Here is a 22,172-nt window from a genome sequence, read left to right on the forward strand (position 1 = left end):
TTTATTATGGAATTAAAGATGAAGTTGAGTTCTGGTCATGCGATTGCATTGTGAACGAAACGGTGTGGAACCGACCAGAAAAGGTTGATCATCTAGCATATAAGAATTTGTGTGTATTGCAAGGGTCTGGAATCATCAAAATGATAAGAAATTTGGCCAAGTCTTGGTAAAGTTACAAACACTTGCACAGAAAGATGTTTATGGGACTACACGAACACGTGGCGTAAAAAGCCGCCCCCCCCCCCCCCCCCCCGATTTTTACGATGTTACATGCATATTTAGAATATGAAGGCATTTGAAGAGCCATGCTTTTCAGGGAACATGTCTTAACTGATGTTCTTCCACACTTGCATAATAAGAATGAGTAATGCTCACAAATTATTTTTCACCTCTTCCCAGAACTCAACCTTCTCTTTAAATAAATACTGAATTGAATTGGCTAAAGAAGATTTGACTGTACTATCAAAGGTTAAGATCAGCAAATATCATTCTACACAAACAAAGGATCTTGGACTTACTTTTGAGAGTGCTTCCTACACTCTCTGTGGCCTTCTTAGTTGGGCAGTAGATGATCGTTGGACCATCAAACTCATAGTTAAACCTGAAAGATTGATAACATTGAAATATTGGCTTATCTAATAATTCTCAAAACAAAATGGCCTCCTTAGTTGAGCAGTAGATGATCGTTGGACCATCAAACTCATAGTTAAACCTGAAAGATTGATAACGTTGAAATATTGGCTTATCTAATAATTCTCAAAACAAAATGGCCTCCTTAATTGAGCAGTAGATGATGGTTGGACCATCAAACTCATAGTTAAACCTGAAAGATTGATAACATTGAAACATTGGCTTATCTAATAATTCTCAAAACAAAATGGCCTCCTTAGTTGAGCAGTAGATGATCGTTGGACCATCAAACTCATAGTTAAACCTGAAATATTGGCTTATCTAATAATTCTCAAAACAAAATGGCCTCCTTAGTTGAGCAGTACATGATGGTTGGACCATCAAACTCATAGTTAAACCTGAAAGAAAGATAATATTGACATATTGGCTTATATAATCATTCTCAAAACATTTCGAAACAAAATGGCCTTCTTAGTTGGGCAGTAGATGATCGTTGAACCATCAAACTCATAGTTAAACCTGAAAGATTGATAACATTGCAATATTGGCTTATCTAATATTTCTCAAAACATCTTGAAACAAGAAACATATTAGATTGGTTTGACTTTCACTTGGAAGATATTATGAATTATTGTATTGAGGAAAACTCGTACTGTCGTATTTACTTCTAAAAATCTTTCAAAACACGATAAAATCGTACTGGTTGGCAGCTCTGCTTCTAAAACTTATGTTGAAAAATGTAATGAAGGACAATTATTCAAGATAGTTAGTGCTAGTTGATGAATGTTCGATCCTAAGGCAACAGAGAAGGCTTTATGTTTGATAAGTGATCGGACACCCAGCCCCCCATCATACTGGTTCAAAAATTTATGAAAGGATTTTAATCTCACTTCTGCGTTTCGATGAGGATGTTGGCAAGATCATTTTCTACATCATTCGTCTTCAGCTGGACTTGAAGGTAGAGATTCGGTCTGAAAAAAACGAAGAAAAAAAAACATATTCATTTCATTGATTAAGACTTAAGAAAATTGATCACCTAAATAAAAGAAATAGAAAATGATTCCTTTCCTACCTTGTCTCGTAGAAACACCTGTTGAGTACCGACACTTGGGACATATATTATATCACAAGTAGTAGTTCAAATATTGCACAGCACCCGTAGAAAGAATATGTAAGACTATGTACAAAGTAATGTCGCTTCTTTGCGGATTAAGTAAGGAAGAAGAAACTTATAATCTCTATAAAGTAATAAGGCCTCAGAACCGAGTAGAGAAACAAGCGAAGAAGTAGGACATGAATTAAGATGAAGCTGAATTAGCTTTGCTGTAGACTCAAGACTCTCTCTAGAAGACGTGTGCTCTATAAGAACAGCTCAGGAGAAGTGATGAAATAGGTATGGCAAGCAAGTGTAATGTGTCTGTACAGTATAAGCTATATCAGTACATTAGGTGGTTGTACATCCCAACACATAGGGTGTGGAATGTGCTTGCCAGAATAAGTATGTGTGGCACCCTAGTAATGTAACAGGTGTCACTAAAGAAATGATTGACAATGGAATAAAAGGCTAGACTTCAAGCCACACAAGAAAGACAAGACAATAATATCTACAAATGCAAAGTTCTTCTAAGGTCAGGTCACTACAAGACCATTCACAACTGCAGCCATTTTTTTTGTATGTGTTAACAGAAAAAACAGCTTTAAACAAAGATCCAACACATACTCATTACACAGAAATGATATCTATAACAAAATTTTGTATCTTGAAATATACAATTTTGCCTTAAAAAATCAAATTATGATAACCTTCTTTGAAAAAGATTATTTTAAATGAAATACGAGATTCTTTAACGTTACGCATATAACCAATGGCAAAGACCATTCCAACACAATGTGGGTAATTGGCGAAAGTGTATTTGCGTAGCAGGATGCCTGTATGTAATTGGTTCGGATGGCTACAGTTGCATTTATATAAGTACACATACATAGACACACAATACATACTACATACAAACATATACAAATACAAGTATATACCAACTTCATCATTCTTAACACTCATATTAATGATCTCCTTATTCTCCTATCATATCTGGGTCCCGTCTTACGAAGAGTTATGATTGATTTGGATCAATTGCAAGTCCTCCAATCAATCATAGGTTTGCAGTCTCCTATCTCTTATGTACATAGTTGCGATTGATATCAATCGTAAATAAGTTGCGATTGATATCAACTCTTTGTAAGACGGGGCCCTGGCGTAATCTTAGTGGTATTACTGACCTATCAAAGCTGGTACAGGTGACATCAGGGTTTTTGAGATGCAGTGACCTACAGATGTCCTTCTGCACCATAGGAGTGGCAGTGGCAGTGAGAGCTAGAAAGGGGACCTGAGACGAAAAACAGGAATGATAATTGGTAAAGGGGGTATCTCACTGAGCGGCGAATGCTTACGAACGTTGCGAATTTGGCAGTTAGCGAATATTAGCGACTGTAAGCAAATGTTAGCGACAATGTTTGCAAAGATTAGCAACTATTTGCCAATCCTTTGCCACTATTTGTGAATGTTTGGGATCTTTTGCCAAACCCAAATTTGCTACGTTTGCAAGCATTCGCCTCAGCATTCGCCGCTCAATGAGATACCCCCCTTTAGCATTAACGGTAAAATCAGATTCCGGTCTGCTCCTACTGAAGTATGTGACTTGAAATAATCCGTCAGTTTCAGAAAGTAACAGATAGTGACATTATTTTGGAATCCTGTATAAAAAACATGCTGATTTGCTGGTATGGTAGTGTTTCAAAAATGTAAAACAGGAATGTACGGTTGTGACAGATTGATGTACATATACAAAACAGCAACAGGCTTCATCTTGTGCTGTGAGTGAGAGAGTCACAGTATAGTGGGCACTAGAAATGGAACCAGAGAAAGAAAGAGGAGGAGGAGGAGGAGAGGAGGAGGAGGAGGAGGAGGAGGAGGAGGAGGAGGAGGAGGAGGAGGAGGAGGAGGAGGAGGAGGAGGAGGAGGAAGAGGAAGAGGAAGAGGAAGGAGAGCAGAAGAAGAAGAGGAAGAAGAAGAAGAAGACTATGAACGTGAAATATCTCATTCTTCACTTACCTTTGCACTAACTAAAGAGACAACAAATAGTACATGGAGAAGTATTTTGATATTATTGTGAACTTTGATCCAGAAAGACCCCTTTCACGTTCAAAATATGCAACTTGTAATACATTTGGGTAATCAATTGATAAGGCTATTAAAACAAAAATTAGAACAAAAGATCAATTAAACTAAATAACGATATCATGACTGGAGTTATAACATCTCCTTTGTCTGAGGTTTGAAGAGTTTTCTAAGGGCTTAGTAAATATTCCCAATAAAGTTGGATATTGAGAGGGAAAAAAAAAAAGCAACAAGACATATATTCAATTCAATTCTTATTTATTTCATTTCCAACAGAAAGTTTAACAAAGATTTTACATTTTTGTTTACATAATTCATTTTTTCTGGTAACTATACAAATACACTTTGCACATAATAAAATTATTTACAAGAAATTCTTAATTTCTGAGGAAGAAAAAAAAGGAAGAAAGAAAGAAGAAAAAGAAAAGAGATAAGAAAACAAAAACAACAATTATTACACACTGACCTCAGGAAGTAATTGCCTTAGGTTTCCCAGAGTTCTGTATGCTGACCTGAAGTCATGACCCCATTGTGACACACAGTGAGCTTCATCAATAGCAACCAGTGTAATACCTGCACATGTAGGAAAATGGTTGTTGAGTTTTTATGGTTCTAAGACATTTGCTCCTGCAACAATTGCTCAACTGTAATTTCTGACAATAACCAAATAACTTCAAACCTGGGGGGGGGGGGGGGGTGTTTTACAAAGACTAAGATCGACTTAAAGTTGGACTTACATATGGCAGGCCCTTCATGCCACTGTTTGCTTTCACCATTTACTGGCATTTGTCTCTCAAGAGACGTACAAATCATGGTCACAAATCTACATTTTTTAAATAACCCATTATTGAAGGAATAAATATTATCTAAAGATTATAATGGTGAGAGCAAACAGTGGCATGAACGGCCTGCCATAGTTAAGTCCAACTTAAAGTTGATATTAGTTTTTGTGAGACTCTCCCCTAGACTGAACATTGTAAACCTAACCTTACCCCTAAACCTGACCTAAAATCAAATTGCAACCCTTACCCCAACCCTATACTTTTGACAAAAATAAAGCACAGAGTACTTGTCGCAAAAGCAAATGTAATAACCATTGTATTATTTCTTTGTCTGTGTGTGTTAGTTTAGTATTATGTGTAGTATCTGTAACTTTTGATGATCTAACCCCTCCCAATTTCCTTTAGCGTATTTTCCATTTCATAGTCATCTCTATATTTGTAAGAAATCTTTTATTGTATTCTTTGACTTGGCATTTTTTTAAAGGAAAGTGGTGAATAAATTCAATTCAATATAATTGTTCAGGCTGCTAAATGAAATTCCAACTGCAATTAATGGCAAAGCTACATGCTACCATGCACATATTAATATTTGAATTCAAACTCACCCACTTTCCTCTGCACGTCTTCAATGAGGTCTGTTGCAACCGATATAAACTCAGGGGTCATGTAAACCAATCTATACTCTCCTCTATTCAAGATAACAATTGAAAAGAAGAAGAAAACAATGAAATTATCTTGGAGGACAGAATATGTGTGTACCGGTAAAACATATCATCATATGTCACATGTACATGTATATGTATGGAGTCCTACTCCTCAAAAAGCCCTGTCCTTGGGATTCATACATGTAGTTGGGATTATTTATGGCATGTATTACCTCTAAAGTGGTGTATTTGATGAGTGCAGACATCTAATACCAGTAATCAAATCAATATTTGTCTTAACTCTCATGACAAAATACCTTGGACTTACTTTTAAGAGGCTTAAAGTGCATATTTATATTCTTTCTCTTCCTCTCTCATCCTCTTCCTCTACCTCTCTCTTCCTCTCTCCTCCTCTTCCTCTCTCCTCCTCTTCCTCTCATCCTCTTCCTCCATCTTCCTCTTCCATTTTTATCCTCTACCTCTCTCTCGATCCTCCTCCTCCTCTTCCTCTCCTCCTTTCTTCTGCATCCTATCACAAAGTTGAAAATAAAGGATGGCTTACTTGAGCAGATTTCTTCTAGCTTGAGCCATGTCTTTCTGAGCTGAGCCTAGATAACATGCCTTGATGTTGGCAATTCTGGAATAAAAATTGACAACAATGTGAGAAATAAATATCACAACTTGAAGTGATGATAGCTCTCATTTTCTGGTGTAAAAACTCAAGATATTGATGACAAATTTGGTCTTGTCAGTACTTCAAGATACCTGAAATATTGAATGAAGTTTGCTTGTAACACACTGCTCTGTCAGTGCTAACATAAGGATAAGACATTCATTCAGAGATTCAATTTGTTTGATGAATTAAAACTCTGCTTTCATTTGATAGGTCATAAATTCTTGACAACCTTTTATCTTTTTTTTAAAGGCAAATTTGTCCAGATAGCATACAAAAAGTGATAATAATAAGGTTGAACACCCTTTGCAGATATCTAAGTCTTGTTCAGATAAACCACCACCAAAAAAGAAAGAAAAAAAGAAGAGGTTTATGAAATGAATGAATGTGTCATCATAAAAAAATGCATTGGTTTTGCTAGTCATATCTCTGAACAAGTGTTTAGGGATGAAGATAACTTACCTTAGAGCTTGTACCTGGTCCTCCATAAGAGAGATGAGAGGTGAGATAATGATGCTCACTCCCCCGGTGAAAACGGACGGAAACTGGTAGCAGAGACTTTTACCATAACCTACAGAGGAATAAAGTAAAACAATAATATTCTGGGCCCTGTCTTTTGAGAGTTTTATGAACCACGAATCCGTCATATACATGTATATTACTGTACAGATTCATTGGTTCATAACAACACCAACAATATTTTTCAGGACATATTTCTGAAAAATGCTATATATATAATGTAGATTTGGTAAAATTGTAAGTACTGGTTTCTATTTGCACAGATTTTAATGGGAAAAAAAGAGTGATAGTCTAAATACACGAATCACATGTGACTGCCCTAGACCAACCATTTGATTATGATCTAGGAGATATAGTTGTATAATTTTACATTATAATCAAAATTGCACACCTGTTGCCATGACAACACACTGATCCCTTCTGTTTTTCAAGATGGAATGGATGATTTTCCACTGCATTCTGCAAAAGAAAACAAAATCTAGATGAAAGCAACTGCATCAGCAGCATCGTAACTTATATACATGCAAGTAATCACAGAACAGTGAATATCATTGAGCGGGATACATAGGCATATATTCTGTGAAATACAAATATATTCTGTAGGTCTACATGAATAACAAGTATGCTAATAATTGTGGAAAAATTGGGGAATCTTAGTAGGCATTTTACAATGAATGATACAAATATTTTAAGCTTTTATTGGGTGAGACAAAAATACATCAAACTTGCTTTGAAAAGCAATTTTAATATGTGACATTATCTCAACTCCAACTCCAACTTTTCAACATCATATTAAAACCAGAACTTCTGTGACATGAATCATGCGCTAAAGTGTCAAGACAGATGTTTTTATGGAAACTTATTTCCAAAAGATGCAATAAATCATTGTTATGTCAATTGATATTCAGTTACTTTGCAGCAAGAAACGCTTGAAACTATGAACCATATCTGAAATTTGTGACATTTCATGCATGTGAAATTTTCTGAATTGACTACCGGTATTTTTCAATTTCAATTGAGGCATTGATTTACAATCAAGTTCGATATGATACTTGAAGCAGCATCTTATATCTAAATATCGTTGATTTTTGTACCAATATTCATATTATACAGCATTACCTATAACTGTTTTGAAACTTATGATTTTTTAATGATTATTGCTGTTTGTATTACCTGCCATGAACGATGTCCCTGTCATGTTTTGTCATGTATGTTTCTTTTTTAGTTTTTGTTGTATATGTAAATCTACTGTACAGGGAACTATGCCTCCACAAGGCCATTTGGCCTTATATTTTAATTCCATATTTTCATTCTCTTATATTCCGGTATTGTAAATGCTTTATTATCATTGTATATATCGTTGTATTGTTTTTATTGAAAATGGAAATGAATAAAACGAATTGAATACTTACGGCCTGAATGATGCATGACCAAAGCTTTTCTTCAGGGCATTAATATATTTCTTTTCTGGTGGGGTTACAGAAGGATCTACAGAGAAATTAGATGGAAAGAAAAATATAAATATAGGGAAATAAGGTTAAAGTATCCCTTATTCACATGTTTGGCTATGGAAATCCAATTTTAAATCGATTTTGTGAGCATATTATCAACAAATTCAGTTGTGCTCATGATAAAGTGTCTGTGCCTGAATTCAAGAATAACTTTACATCACGTCGAATTAAAATGATACATAAAGGTCATCAGGTAACATATTAAATATAACAGTAACAATAGCACGAAGGTTCAATAAAGAAGAATGGGAAGAGATTAATGTAGCAGAGTAGAAGAAGAACAAACAATACAGTTGAGGAAGAATTTGAAAAATAACTAGAAGACAAAATGAAGCAAAACACACACACACACACACACACACACACACGTATTCACCTGCAAACGAGGAATATGTGTTAAGACTACTCAACTGTGGACTCCTCTAAATATTACATATTTTGTGATTTTGATAAAGAAAATCGCTTCATGTAGACCAACATGTAGTAATCTCTGCTGTAAACAACTTCATTCAGGGGCAATGAACAATTGCATCTGGCCATTCTCCACATCCATACTGCGGACATCTCTACTGATGATTCGTGGACGCTAACGGCAATAAGCTTTCGCTTTTTTTGCAGTGCGTGATGTATGAGTCGCCGGTGATAGCAATACCATGTAAGAATGAGTCTATGCCATCTGGGCACGGGAATATGCAGCTCTGAAGACCCCTTTTTCACACCCTCCTGTCGCAAGACCATACTTTCACCCCCAAATCACAAATTACTTTCATATTCTCTTTCTATCTCTTCTTTTTTTCTTCTTTTCTATATTCTCCATTTCTCAAATTTCCTCTTTTCATCTCTTTTTCTCTTTCCCATCTCCATATCAATGACAAAAAATTAAGATAACAAAACATTTGACATAAAAATAAACATGTTTTAATGGCAAAAAGAAATGATATACTTCAATATTTTTTGCACAGAGGTATGTTGGAAGGCAATAGAAGATTGAATAGGATATATCAAAAAGAGAAAGAGTAGCTAAAGTTAAAACAATTTTGTATGAGTTATCAATGAAGTTATGGGAAAGACTGAAAAAGGCCTAATCAAATGTAATTTTGAAGAAAAACATTCATGATATTGTCAAAATTGATGAAGAAAACGGTGACACGACATTTGCTCCTGCGACAATTGCTCCGGGCTTTATTTCGTCTAAGATGTAGGGTTAGGGTTAGGGTTTCAATAGGGGTTTATGTTAGGTTTAGGGTTAGGTTTAGGGTAGGGTATAGTGTTGAATCCAGGGTTGAAGTTAGCCATTCGATTAGTGTATGAAATTTACAGCGGAGCAATTGTCGCCGGAGCAAATGTCATGGAATCGAAGAAAACACGTCTTTAAACATTATTGTTTACCCCCGAGGACAATTACCCCCCAACCCTGAAAATGGCTCCCTAGGACAATCCTCCCCTCCCCCCCAAAAAATTACCCCCGCTCTTTTCATAAAACAGGGAAGTCCACCCTGATAATAAATAAGTTAATCAGAGCATTTTTTTTGGAGGGGAGGGGGTAATTGTCCTGCTGGTAATTGGCCGGGGTTGATTGTCCAGGGGGGTAACTGTCCTCGAACCGAATTGCATATCTCTAATTTAAAATTTACAACACCAAATATGAACAAAGCACGTAAGTTCACAACTTAAAAGTAATTTTCAACCGTGAATGCAGGGATCAAAGGTGTGCTTTACTCTGTGCAGAAGTGCAATATAAAGAAAACTAAATACCTTCACACGTCTTTACTGCATAGGTGCACAGAGTATACACATTTACATACACTGAACTTGTAAAAACCCTTTTGAACAAGAACATTAAAAATGGCAAGAAGGTGCACAGTTAAGACATGACTTGCTCCAAGTTTGTACATGAAAAAGTTGGGAATCCCAGGCGCGGATCCAGGATTTCTTAGGGGGGGGGGCCCAAATTTGAAATTATGCGAGCAAAATATTGGTACGTAATGGTGACCAACAGTGACGTAATGCGGGGGAGGGGGCCAGGGCAGGGAGGGGCGAGTTTCTCCCTCCCTCCTCCGCGAACGCGGAAGTTTTGACGTTTCATTAAAATATTAGAGAAAGAAGACGATTCGTTGTACCCTTCTCAAAAATAATTCTCGTCTGAATTTAGTTTTTCCCCTCCCGCGCGAATCGAGGAAAATTTTTACGATTTATTAAATTATTACGATTATTTGGAGAGTTCTCGACTCTTAATCCTCGTCTGAATTCAGGTTCCCCCCTCTCGCGCTTCGCGCGGAAGCTTTTTAAGTTTCCTTTAATCATTAGAGAAAGAAGACGATTCGTTGTACCGTTTTCGACACTAATCCTCGTCTGAAATCAGTATCCCCCTTCCGCGCGAAGCGTGGAAGCTTTTACGTTTCATTAAATCATTAGAGAAAGAACACGATTCGTTGTACCGTTCTCGACTCTTAATCCTCGTTTGAATTCAGCCCCCCCCCCCCCCTCTTGCGCGAAGCGCGGAAGCTTTAACGTTTCATTAAATCATTAGAGAAAGAACACGATTCGTTGTACCGTTCTCGACTCTTAATCCTCGTCTGAATTCAGGTTCCCCCCTCCCGCGCTTCGCGCGGAAGCTTTTTAAGTTTCCTTTAATCATTAGAGAAAGAAGAAGATTCGTTGTACCGTTTTCGACACTAATCCTCGTCTGAAATCAGTATCCCCCTTCCGCGCGAAGCGTGGAAGCTTTTACGTTTCATTAAATCATTAGAGAAAGAACACGATTCGTTGTACCGTTCTCAAAAATAATTCTCGTCTAAATTTAGTTTTTCCCCTCCCGCGCGAAGCGAGGAAAATGTTTACGATTTATTAAATTATTACGATTCTTTGGAGAGTTCTCGACTCTTAATCCTCGTCTGAATTCAGGTTCCCCCCCCCCCCTCCCGCGCTTCGCGCGGAAGCTTTTTAAGTTTCCTTTAATCATTAGAGAAAGAAGACGATTCGTTGTACCGTTTTCGACACTAATCCTCGTCTGAAATCAGTATCCCCCTTCCGCGCGAAGCGTGGAAGCTTGTACGTTTCATTAAATCATTAGAGAAAGAACACGATTCGTTGTACCGTTCTCGACTCTTAATCCTCGTCTGAATTCAGTCCCCCCCCCCCCCTCTTGCGCGAAGCGCAGAAGCTTTAACGTTTCATTAAATCATTAGAGAAAGAACACGATTCGTCGTATCGTTCTCGACTCTTAATCCTCGTCTGAATTCAGGTTCCCCCTTCCCGCGCTTCGCGCGGAAGCTTTTTAAGTTTCCTTTAATCATTAGAGAAAGAAGACGATTCGTTGTACCGTTCTCGACTCTTAATCCTCGTCTGAATTCAGGTTCCCCCCTCCCGCGCTTCGCGCGGAAGCTTTTTAAGTTTCCTTTAATCATTAGAGAAAGAAGAAGATTCGTTGTACCGTTTTCGACACTAATCCTCGTCTGAAATCAGTATCCCCCTTCCGCGCGAAGCGTGGAAGCTTTTACGTTTCATTAAATCATTAGAGAAAGTAGACGATTCGTTATACCGTTCTCGAAAATAATCCTCGTCGGAATTTAGTTCCCCCTACATCCCGCACGAAGCGCGGAAGGTAACATTAAATCATTAAAGATTCGTATTACCGTTCTCGCCTCTGAATCCTCGTCTGAATTCAGGTCCCCCCTCCTGCGCTTTGCGCGGAAGCCTTGACGTTTCACAAGAAAATGTTACGATTTATTAAATTATTACGATTCTTTGGAGAGCTCTCGACTCTTAATCCTCGTCTGAATTCAGGTCCCCCCCCCCCTTTCGCGCGAAGCGCGGAAGCTTTTACGTTTCATTAAATCATTAGAGAAAGAACACGATTCGTTGTACCGTTCTCGACTCTTAATCCTCGTCTGAATTCAGGTTCCCCCCTCCCGCGCTTCGCGCGGAAGCTTTTTAAGTTTCCTTTAATCATTAGAGAAAGAAGACGATTCGTTGAACCGTTTTCGACACTAATCCTCGTCTGAAATCAGGTTCCCCCCCCCCTCTTGCGCGAAGCGCGGAAGCTTTAACGTTTCATTAAATCATTAGAGAAAGAACACGATTCGTTGTACCGTTCTCGACTTTAATCCTCGTCGGAATTCAGTCCCCCCCCCCCCCTCCCGCGCAAAGCGCGGAAGCTTTTACGTTTCATTAAATCATTCGAAAGAAGACGATTCGTTGTACAGTTCTCGACTCTTAATCCTCGTCTGAATTCAGTTCCCCCCCCCCCCTCTCCCCTCCTGAGCGAAGCTTTGACGTTTCATTAAATTATTAGAGAAAGAAGATGATGCGTTGTACCGTTCTCTATACTCTTAATCCTTTTTTCAAAGGTGTTCTTTGTCTGCTCCTTTTTCTTCCTACGTCCTCTTCCGATTTGGGGGGACCGCCCCCCCCCCCCTGGCTACGCGCCTGCGGTCAGATAAACACATTTTGATACCTTGTCCGACCCCGCAAGCTCAGGGCTTTAAGGCAATAAATTGCGGTCAGATAAGCATTCAGGGGCCCGCCTTAGGGCCCCTGGTGGGGTCGAGGCGGCTGAGCCGGCCCCGGAAGCTCAGGGGTTTTAGGCGTTTAATTAAGGTCAGATGAGCATTTTTGTTGTATACCTTATTATTTTATGACACTGGCAGGTCACTATTTGGCGTGGGTTCCAGGGGGCGGAGCCCCAAAAAATCAGGGGTTTTAGGCATTAAATTACCGTCAGATGAGCATCTAAGGGCCCGCCGTAGGGTCCCAGGTGGAATCCAGGGGCAGAGCCCCCGGGTGCTTAGGGGTTTTAGGCATTTAATCACGGTCAGATGAGCATATTTAGATGCCTCATTAATTTTTAACACTGGCAGTTAACTATTCTTTCTTTCTTACTCTCATTCTATTTTTTTTCTCTTTAATATACTTTTTCAAAAAAGTGGGGGGGGGGGGGGAGGAGCTCGAGGCTCCCAATCCCCGCCCCACCTCGGGCCTGACATGTAGGAATCTCAAGAATCATATTTCTTGCCTGGCTGTAAATTTAGTAATTTGTCATTCTCCAACAAACACATACAAACGTATTTACTAAAAAGTGAGGAAAAATCTCGGAAATTATTTCATTTCTTTCCCTTTCCTTCCTTCTCTCTTATTTTTTTGATTGGGGGGGGGGTGGGTGGGGGGGGGGTTAACAGCCTGGGAGGCAAGGCCCTTTCGGCCCCCCGATCTCCTTCTTCCCCCTTTTATTTTGTTCTTCCTCTTCTTTCTTTCCCTTCTCTTTCCCTTTCCCTTCTTTTCCTTTTTCTCTCTTTTTTTTTTTTTTTTTTTTTTTTTTTTTGCGGGGGGGGGGGGGGCCAAGGCCCGCTCGGCCCCCCCCCTGGATCCGCGCCTGATCCCCTCCACAGGGCTTTTTTGAATAAATTGTTCCCTTTTGTGACCCCTCTATTTTCTTTGCCCTTTGTGGAAGGGACCTAGCAGCCACTAGTGAGTTCCTGTCTACCATACATCAGGAAATCACATCCTATCATACGCGCTCCAAAAACTTACTCTGGAGTCTGGACGGAAAATCAGAAAACAATGCCTCCAGGGCAGCTATAACAAACAATAATTACAACTCGTAAAATGGTAACACAGCATACACTTGCTTACTTCAGAAGGTTTAGGAAATAACCTACAATCGAAACTAACTCAACGAACATCAAAGCCATGTACAAGTACAGTCAAACCTGTCTATAGCGACCGCCCAAGGGAAACACAAAAAGAGGCCTATGTAGACAGGTGGTCTTTGTAGACAAGTTCCTTTAGTACATGATTAAATGAAATACCATTTTCAAGGGAAACAACAAATGTGGCCTTTATAGACAGGTGGTCTTTGTAGACAGGTGGTCACTAAAGCAGGTTTGATTGTAACTTGCACATAAAACTGGTACCACCAGTAACAACCTTATGTAACTCCAACTATAGTTAGGTACCTACTACCTACAGGAGAAAACAACAACTAACACTGAATTAACACACCATATCAAAATTATGGAAGTAAAACTATGAACTTCTGAACACAACTCTAAATTGAACTTTGGTGATGCAGTGAAGCTGCTTAATCAAAATGTTTAAGGACTTTAGAGAGTATGTTTTATCAGGAAATTGATTTCATATTATCAGAAAACTGATTTTACATTAGGGAACCGATTTTATATGTAGAAAGCTTGCCATTTAAGCTAGATACTATGAACGGATAAACAAGCCAGAGATAATCATCCTTGTATGGGTAAAATGTCAATGTTCCGGCTTTGCTATCCCATCATCATATTAAGCATTCACACAAGGTTCCATTATCACATGGTGAGAACCAAATTTTGTTATGGTAAATAGTAAATACAAATATCTTTCAATATTTATGCCTACAAGACATAAATGTAATGTAAATGTTATCATCAGTAAGTTCCTTAAACATCGACAGAAATTTCACAAAATCTATCTTGTTTTCCAATTCATTTTCATATCTTGGCGATCCATAGAATAACTGACCTGCCAAAATACCTTGTTTATGAAGTGTTGAAAACTATTTATCAGCTGCTGAAGTTAGCATGATGTGCTATTTCACATGCAAGATACACACTGGCATCCTGCCTATTTAACCATATGATCATGATGGTGGCAAGAAAAAGGCATTTCTTTTAATTCTTGTCGATAATAATACATGTAATTGTAATAAGCTACACAATGTAGAACCATTCTACACATTAACTTTGCTTTGTTTTTTACATCGCAAACCATTGTCATCCCATAACTGTTTTGACCTTGCAAATCAAACATGTGCTTGGTTAATCAGTTAACCCTACCCTTGCTGAGCCATGTTTGTAACACAGTTTACAAATGGGGGTGGTTACCCTCTTCAAGATTTAAGTGCCATACCAATTTAGTATTATTGATACCAAACAAAGTACCAACAGACATTGCATCACGTCATACAGATGTAATATCTATAATTCTGTTGAAATTTGGGATTTTCGATAATACAGTGAAGTATACATAAGAAAAATTGAATTTTTCCATCTGCCAACATTTTTCCAAATATCAGAATTTCATGGTTGTTTTGCTCTTAATTGTGGGAAATGATGGCTCTTTAATACTTGCAGGAAAAGTTTGAAGCCCAATACTTTCAAGAAAAATAGTAAATATACCATTGAAAAAAAGGAAGGAAGCAAACAACACCGCCCCCTCTGACTTTGAAGGCGTACCATACAATAAATTGCACCGTCTTTTGAAGAAATGACAAATCGAATGTTCCCTCGCCATCTCAAATATTAGTTATAACGCAGCCAGTTTCTCACAAAGTCTTTGATATTTTCCCATTTTCTTCCCTGTAGAACCGATTCAGAAGTGATCAAATTCAGGCACTTCATCTTGCTTGGCAACCTTCTCTGTTGGAAACATCCCCTCAGTCGTTTCTTCACTACCGTTTGCTCAACTTCAGTCCATGTTCTCCGCCCAGCTATTTTCCTGGTACTGTAGCTGGTCTTGATACCTGCTGAAAAAGAATAACGTCATATAAAGATGAACATAATACATCGTCCTAAAGAGATGTATTTTTCCCCTTTTTTTAAAGTAGCTGTGCGAAGATTTAAAAAAAAACTTTATATTATATTCATTATAGCAAAGGTGAAACTTTGATTAGAAAATTTTATCAAAATTACAATGCTTGGAAACATTCAAAGTAATAATTATTATCAATTACAATACACTTAAATACAGCCCCGGCACAGCACCTGAAGAGCTCTCCGAACGCTGCTGAGATGTGCGACATCACAGGTCACACATTGACCATAAATAAAGAAGAAAGTGTTTATTTGATCTTCTCTATAATGTGTAATCAAGGGTGTTAGTGATAGTGTGCATCTTGCAACTGAACCACCATAAAAATGTGAAAAACCTGAAAAACAAAGGGAGCAATCACGTTTTTGTAAGCTATGGAGATGAAATTTATATGGTGTCACATTATTTTAAGATTTTAGAAAAATCTACATGTATTACCTTTTGGGGGGACACCCAGAACATGTTTGACATCATCTTGTTCCACTGTTCTTGAATTCCCTCTATTGGTCTTCAATGCTTGTACCTCTTCTGAAACTTCTTTCCTTATGTACCTTGGGAGTTTGCAGACATCTTCAGTTACAGGGAGATATTTGGGTGGTTTCGACCTCAGTGCATGGTGCGATACAAGCTCTCCCCATTTCATTCGATACAAGTCTATGAAGCCTTTGCTTCTCTTCTCGAGTGCAGCATCATGTGATATGAGAGCCTCACACTGCATTATCTCCGCTACCTTCATCAGGCTGTGGCCTATCTTCAGTGCCAGGCTAGGTGTATCGTAGAGCTGGGTGTTGTCATGGTAACCCGCTACCTGTCGTGTTGCCTCCATAACTTTCATGAACACTTGGGGCTCAATCAAGTCTGGTAGTTGTGCATTGGTTACACCAGAGACTTGTCTGTATGCTAATACTGTTCGACCAACTTCCCTCAGTTTTGCTCTTATGTCGTTGAACTGATCTTTGTCATGTCTTAACTTAAATGTGAACTTGTCAGCAAGCTTTGCCATCATTGTTTCTGACTTAATCAACACGGCCACACCCTCTTCATCTGATCGGAGTGAAGACACTCGTGTTATTCCTGCGACTTCTGGTCTGGGCAGCAGCATTATGCTCTCTCTTCTCCAGTTCCTTTGCCTTTTCTTGGATGGTTCCCCATCAGCATTCGGTTCTTCTCTGAATAAGCACCTGTGCTTCCAGATTTCGCTTATTGAATAGTAGCCTAAGCAATCTGGACATGGGCCGTAATTCTCGGGTGCTGCTTCATAACCAGGCCTGTACACTACTATCAGCTCTCCCTTCTGCTCTTTTAATACTTTTGCATTATGCAGATAGTTTCCATAGTTACGCATCCTCGTCAACCTCTTTGCTTTCAACTTCTTGTCCACTGTTGCCCTCCATTCAACGATTTCAACTTCATCATGATGATTATTAAATGAAACCAAATGTCGTGTCAGCCTGGCCTGTTTGGTTTGACAAAATGGACAGTATACGATCTTATCAAAAGTCCTCTTGCCCTTTCTGTTATGTGTCGGCATAACTACAACAGCTGAGTTTGATTGTTTCGAAGCCCCCTTGGTTTTTGCTGAGTGGACACTTGTGCTAATTGGGCTTCTCAAAATCTCTCCACTCCTTCGAAGGTTTGCCATAGCTAGCCCTGAAAAGAAAAAGAGAGAGAGGAATCTTTAGTTTTTGGCATGTTTTGAGGTGACCTAACCTCCAATAATTTCTTGTGATTAGTTGAATTACCTGCAACCGAGGACCTTATTATGAAAACCTTATCTAACAGAGGACACACATTTCCGTTCTTAATCACCACAATGTGGACCTACCCACTCACACCAGACCCAGAATTGCCAACCCTATAGGATGGTTGTCAGTAACATTTAACACATTTGTCGGTCACAAATGGGGGTCTTTCCGGAACGCAAGACGACGCAGCATATTTTTCGTGCTAATACACACACAAACACCCAATCACTCTTACTACTGCATTTCGAACCTACAAAAAAAATGTTTCTTTTCTTTAACTATATAATGTTTTTACTCGCACTCACCTCAACAGTACAATACACCTGACGTCAACGGTGGCCTGAAGAAGAAAAATTCTGCTGAAAATGGTCACCGTTTGCAGTAAGATAGTCTAGTGGCCACTATCACTGCACAGAGCACGATAACGCAAATACCACGCTTTGCTGCTGTCAACAGAGGGCAGCATAATCGACATTTAAACATAAAATATTGAGGCGACAATAATAACAATGTATTTATATAACGCATTTTCAATATTCATGTAAAATGCGCTTTACAGTTATATTGTTAACAGACGAGGTGAGTTTTGAGATAATTTTTGAAGGTATTGACAGATTGTTGGTTACGAAGGGATATCGTTAGGTTATTCCAGTTTGGGAGCAGCAGTTGTGAAGGCTCTATCACCAAGTGTGGGTAGCATCTTGGGAGACAGGTGGTTCAGCGTGATCCCTTGAGAGGAGCGAAGGGAGAAGAGGGCTTTTGCGTGATAGTTGTAAGTTCAGATAGGTAGGGAGGAGCCAGACCGTGGATGCAAAACAGTTTATGGGGTACACAACTGCGGACTCTCGCAGCGCAGCATTGCGAGATATTTCGTATAGCACCCTCTGAAGTTTTAAAATAGTCTAAAAACCTATCAATGTAACAAGGACTGTCCGTAGTTTGAAGATGTGTATTCATAAGAATGTCCACAATTGGATAGTGAACACGCAAACACACACGCTCCACACACACGCCACACAAACAAAACCAAATAAAAAAAAAGTTTAAAAAAAGAAAGTGACAAAAAAGAAAAGAAAAGAAGAAACAAGGAAACAAACAGTAAATGACGATACTACAGATGGGGGAGGGGGGGGGGGGGGGGGAGGAGGTAACACATACCATTAGCAGTTTCATTCTCATCATCTTTAGAGACCATGGAGTCATTGATGGTATCAGTAGATGAGTTGGCTACAGCCTCACACATAGCATCAATCTCCTGTAAAGAGAATCAAACATTATGGCAGAGAGGTAAATATAGAATACTTTATGCGTTACAGTTGTACAGCAGGCAAATTTTGTTTGTCTCATTAATTCATGGATGCTCATGTTTGGTAAGGGTTCCTGTTCAAGAATATGTATCTATAGAAATGCTTCACAGGTGTTGTGGTGTACAAGCTTTAGGGTGTGGTAGAGAGGGTGTGGTAGAGAAGGTGTGTGGGAGTCATTCTAGCTTGTTTCTCCAGTGTTTTTTTTTTAGCAAAAGTGGATCTGAAGGTTTTCCAGCGTTTTTGCTTATTGTGTTTCAGGCCTTAAATTTCGTCATTTTTAGGGCAAGGCCAGTTTGGCCTCGAGTACCTCATATTTTTAAGGGCACCAAGGCCAAAATATTTTTACAAAAAGGGCATCGAGGCCAAAATATTTTACAAAAAGGGCATCGAGTATGAGGCCAAAAAAATTGATTCTATTTTTGTTAGATGTCATGTGTATTTTATGAAACTTGTGCAGGATCAATTTCCCATGACTTTTAGCACCAGCTTCTTCACAGAATGTATAGAGGTCTACGGTACATACAAACAAGCAGGCGCGTAGCCACGGGGGGGGGGGGGGGGGGCACGGGGGGCACATGCCCCCCCCCCTAAAATTTCCAGGATCGGTTGAAATTTTGTAGACCCCTTTTTTTGACCTCGATCGATTACATGTATGTGCCCCCCCAAACACCAAACTCTGGCTACGCGCCTGCAAACAAGGCGGCGGCCCGCAAGCCTTAGATTTAGCAGCCAGGAGCAAGGGGCAATTTTTTTTTTAAGTTGCCCTTTGCCACGGGAATTTACCAGAGCAAGGGGCAATTTTCCAAAAACAGATAGGCCGCTTATCTAATCATAAGTTCAAAGAGAGTCTACAAATGTTAATTTCATAATGTGAATAGATCTAACGATCAATTTAATAACTTTTTAATCTTAACAATATGAACAGGAAAGATTGATTAAGAACATCAAACTTGCACATTAAACAGTATTTTAAAGTAACTAAAAATATTGATGAGCAAATGAATAAATAAATTGTCAATTTCACAAACATCGAAAGTCAGAAGGACTTAATTGGCAAGTTTACCGGGCCGGGTATTCCAAATCAAAATCGCACCTCACACACAAACCTTCCGCCACTCTCTCGGTAGTAGGAGCAAATTTGAAGAAATTATCTTTTTAACTGTTGTATAGAAAGGTCTACATAGGCCTAACTAATGAAATAAGATGTAAAAATGTCCTTATAGACATTCGACAGCTGAAAGTGACACGCTCAGCTCAGTTGCGTAACGTGCATTCACGAAACCAAAATCGTTCCTCGCACACACACTCTCGCCACTTTTGGTGGGAAGCTGTCGGGCTGGAAGTTTGCCAGCGAAACCTATGCACCCTCGGAATTTTACCAGGACTCGAAACGTTCGTCTTGGGAAGCTGGCGGGGTAGCTTTTTGAAGCGAGGTCGGCTGGTGGCAAAATGAGAGTAACTACGATCGAGAACATCGTAGGTGTTCTTAACTTATTAATAAGATAATTCTAAATTCTATTTGAGATAAAATAATAAACTAGGCCTACAAACAAACCTCGACAGATCTCTAATGACTATTTGAATGCTTGTTTATTTCTCCATTTGACGATTTGTTTTCTTGATCCTGGCCTTCGATTTGTACGTACGTGCGTGCGTCAACAGCATGCACCATATGCATATCATGCGATCGCATAATATGAACGTACGTACGTACGTGCGCTAGCTAGCGCATTGCCTATAATTATAATAACAAAGGGCGCATTTTCACGGCACGAAGCTAGAAGAGAGCTCGTGGGCCGCAAACTGTTCGTGATTCGTGTATTTTTACTGTTCTAATAATTTATGGGCGCATTTTCACGGAAAACACTTGCGCCTTGCCGTCTAGTTTTAGATGATTATGGGCGCAAATTTAAAATAAAAAGGGCACGTCCAGTTGGAAAAAAAGGCACGTCGGCCAGTTTGAAAAAAAGGGCACGGCCTTTTTGGCCGTGAATATATCTTTTTTTGGGAGGGCACCGCGGCCAGTCATAGGGGCATCGACGGCCTGGCCGTCGATGGCCGTCGATTAATTTAAGGCCTGGTGTTTAAAGTGTTTAACCTTGGGCCTGCTTGTAGCAAAATGTCTGTTATCAGGTTCTGAGGATAAAATTTGTGTATATTTATAATGCTAATTTGACAATTGTACTAAAATAAACTGGCAGTATAGAAGCATCTTTAACATGTTTTTTTTCATGTATGTAAGGAGTTCTGGGGCCTAATGATTTAGAGGAGCGAATGAATTAAGATAAGTTGAAAAAATTATAGGAAAGACAACATACTCCTACATTTTACCTATCTAATGGCAGATTCAAGATGATCATAATATGTGGAAAAATATACAAACTGGAAAAGAACACCTCAAACCTAAAATATGACAACAAAGTTTACATCAACAAAATCTAGTAATGTTTGATGTCACGTATGTCCTGTCTGTGAATTCAGAGGAAACCCATTTCCTTTCTAGACTTCACTGTCAGACACTATCAAGTGACTGAATTACTTAGTTTTTTCTTTGGTAATAACATACATGTACATACATGTAAATGAGATGTAAAGGGTACATGAGCATTTGTCTACATCAATAACCTAATTCTTCAAATGGCCAAAATTAAACTGATTGAATCTTTGCGCAGCACAAAAAGTATGACCACTCGGTACAAGGGTCTGAAAATCAGACTATTACTTTAGTGATTGAAGGAAGTTTGAAGGAAGTTCTAAATTAGTAATATCTTTCAAATGCTGTTGGAATTTAATCTTTTCATTTTTTGGCCTACAAATGGGACATAGTACCTTTCATAGAGTAAGGGTTAAGAACATAATAATAATAAGGGGAAACTTACAGCTAGCATGTTTTCATCAATTTCCTCTTCATCTTCAAAGTCGTCAAACAGTTCTGCCGATAGATCTGGTTTAGAATCCTCTTCTTCCACCGGCTGTATGTATTCTTTCTTGACCTTTACAATAGAATCCTCATCAACAAAGCCATCGTATTCCAATTTGACCAGGTCTGTGTTTGTAGACTGAAACGAATTACATGAACAAAGGGCAATGAGTTAAAACATTGGGTAAATGGAAAAAAACAAAAAATACAATCAAATTTAAAGATGTAATTTAAAGTATAATAAATTCATATCTGCAGGTAGCCAAGTAACGGCAATATACAGTATAACGCCGGTGGGGTGACAAAACCTCGTATCTCAAAAATCATGAATTTTCAGGAGAGCGAAAAAACTTTCCTGTCTCAACAAATTTAGTGCTGTTACACAGTCCTTTTTTTTTTAAACTGGAATATTTATACAATTTTTAATGTCATTGTTGAAATACAGTAAAAATTGTGCACAAAAAAAAAAAAAATCTCAAAAAATTGAGATACGAGGTTTTGTCACCCCACCGACGATAATCGGATATGTAGCTCTTAAGATTAATTCATTTTTGGCAATATTTTTTTGAAGTGACTACTGGGAGCCTGCTTGAAGTATTAAAGTGTACCAATCATCAAAACATGTTTTGCTCTTGATGTAAGGGGTTTTCATATGATGTAATCAAACTATGAGCTTCAAATGCAGATT

The 22,172-nt window shown here is 38.7% G+C and overlaps 1 protein-coding gene across 1 annotated transcript in view; it reads right to left on the reverse strand.

The window, feature by feature from the left end:
- The window catches only part of LOC754123 (Werner syndrome ATP-dependent helicase homolog), a 57,884-nt gene that overhangs the window by 22,847 nt on the left and 12,865 nt on the right, over positions 1 to 22,172 (reverse strand). Inside the window, exons 4-14 of the mRNA XM_030979414.1 lie at positions 21,444 to 21,623; positions 18,416 to 18,512; positions 7,836 to 7,911; positions 6,815 to 6,882; positions 6,367 to 6,475; positions 5,794 to 5,868; positions 5,193 to 5,275; positions 4,272 to 4,378; positions 2,908 to 3,014; positions 1,521 to 1,601; positions 519 to 601 (exon numbers count right to left, since the gene is read on the reverse strand). Of these exons, the coding sequence (XP_030835274.1) occupies positions 519 to 601; positions 1,521 to 1,601; positions 2,908 to 3,014; positions 4,272 to 4,378; positions 5,193 to 5,275; positions 5,794 to 5,868; positions 6,367 to 6,475; positions 6,815 to 6,882; positions 7,836 to 7,911; positions 18,416 to 18,512; positions 21,444 to 21,623 (1,066 nt within the window). The remainder of the gene's footprint in view (positions 1 to 518; positions 602 to 1,520; positions 1,602 to 2,907; positions 3,015 to 4,271; positions 4,379 to 5,192; positions 5,276 to 5,793; positions 5,869 to 6,366; positions 6,476 to 6,814; positions 6,883 to 7,835; positions 7,912 to 18,415; positions 18,513 to 21,443; positions 21,624 to 22,172) is intronic.

Source organism: Strongylocentrotus purpuratus, unplaced genomic scaffold, assembly GCF_000002235.5.
Source record: "Strongylocentrotus purpuratus isolate Spur 01 unplaced genomic scaffold, Spur_5.0 spur5_scaffold_10, whole genome shotgun sequence".
Taxonomy (NCBI): Eukaryota; Metazoa; Echinodermata; class Echinoidea; order Camarodonta; family Strongylocentrotidae; genus Strongylocentrotus; species Strongylocentrotus purpuratus.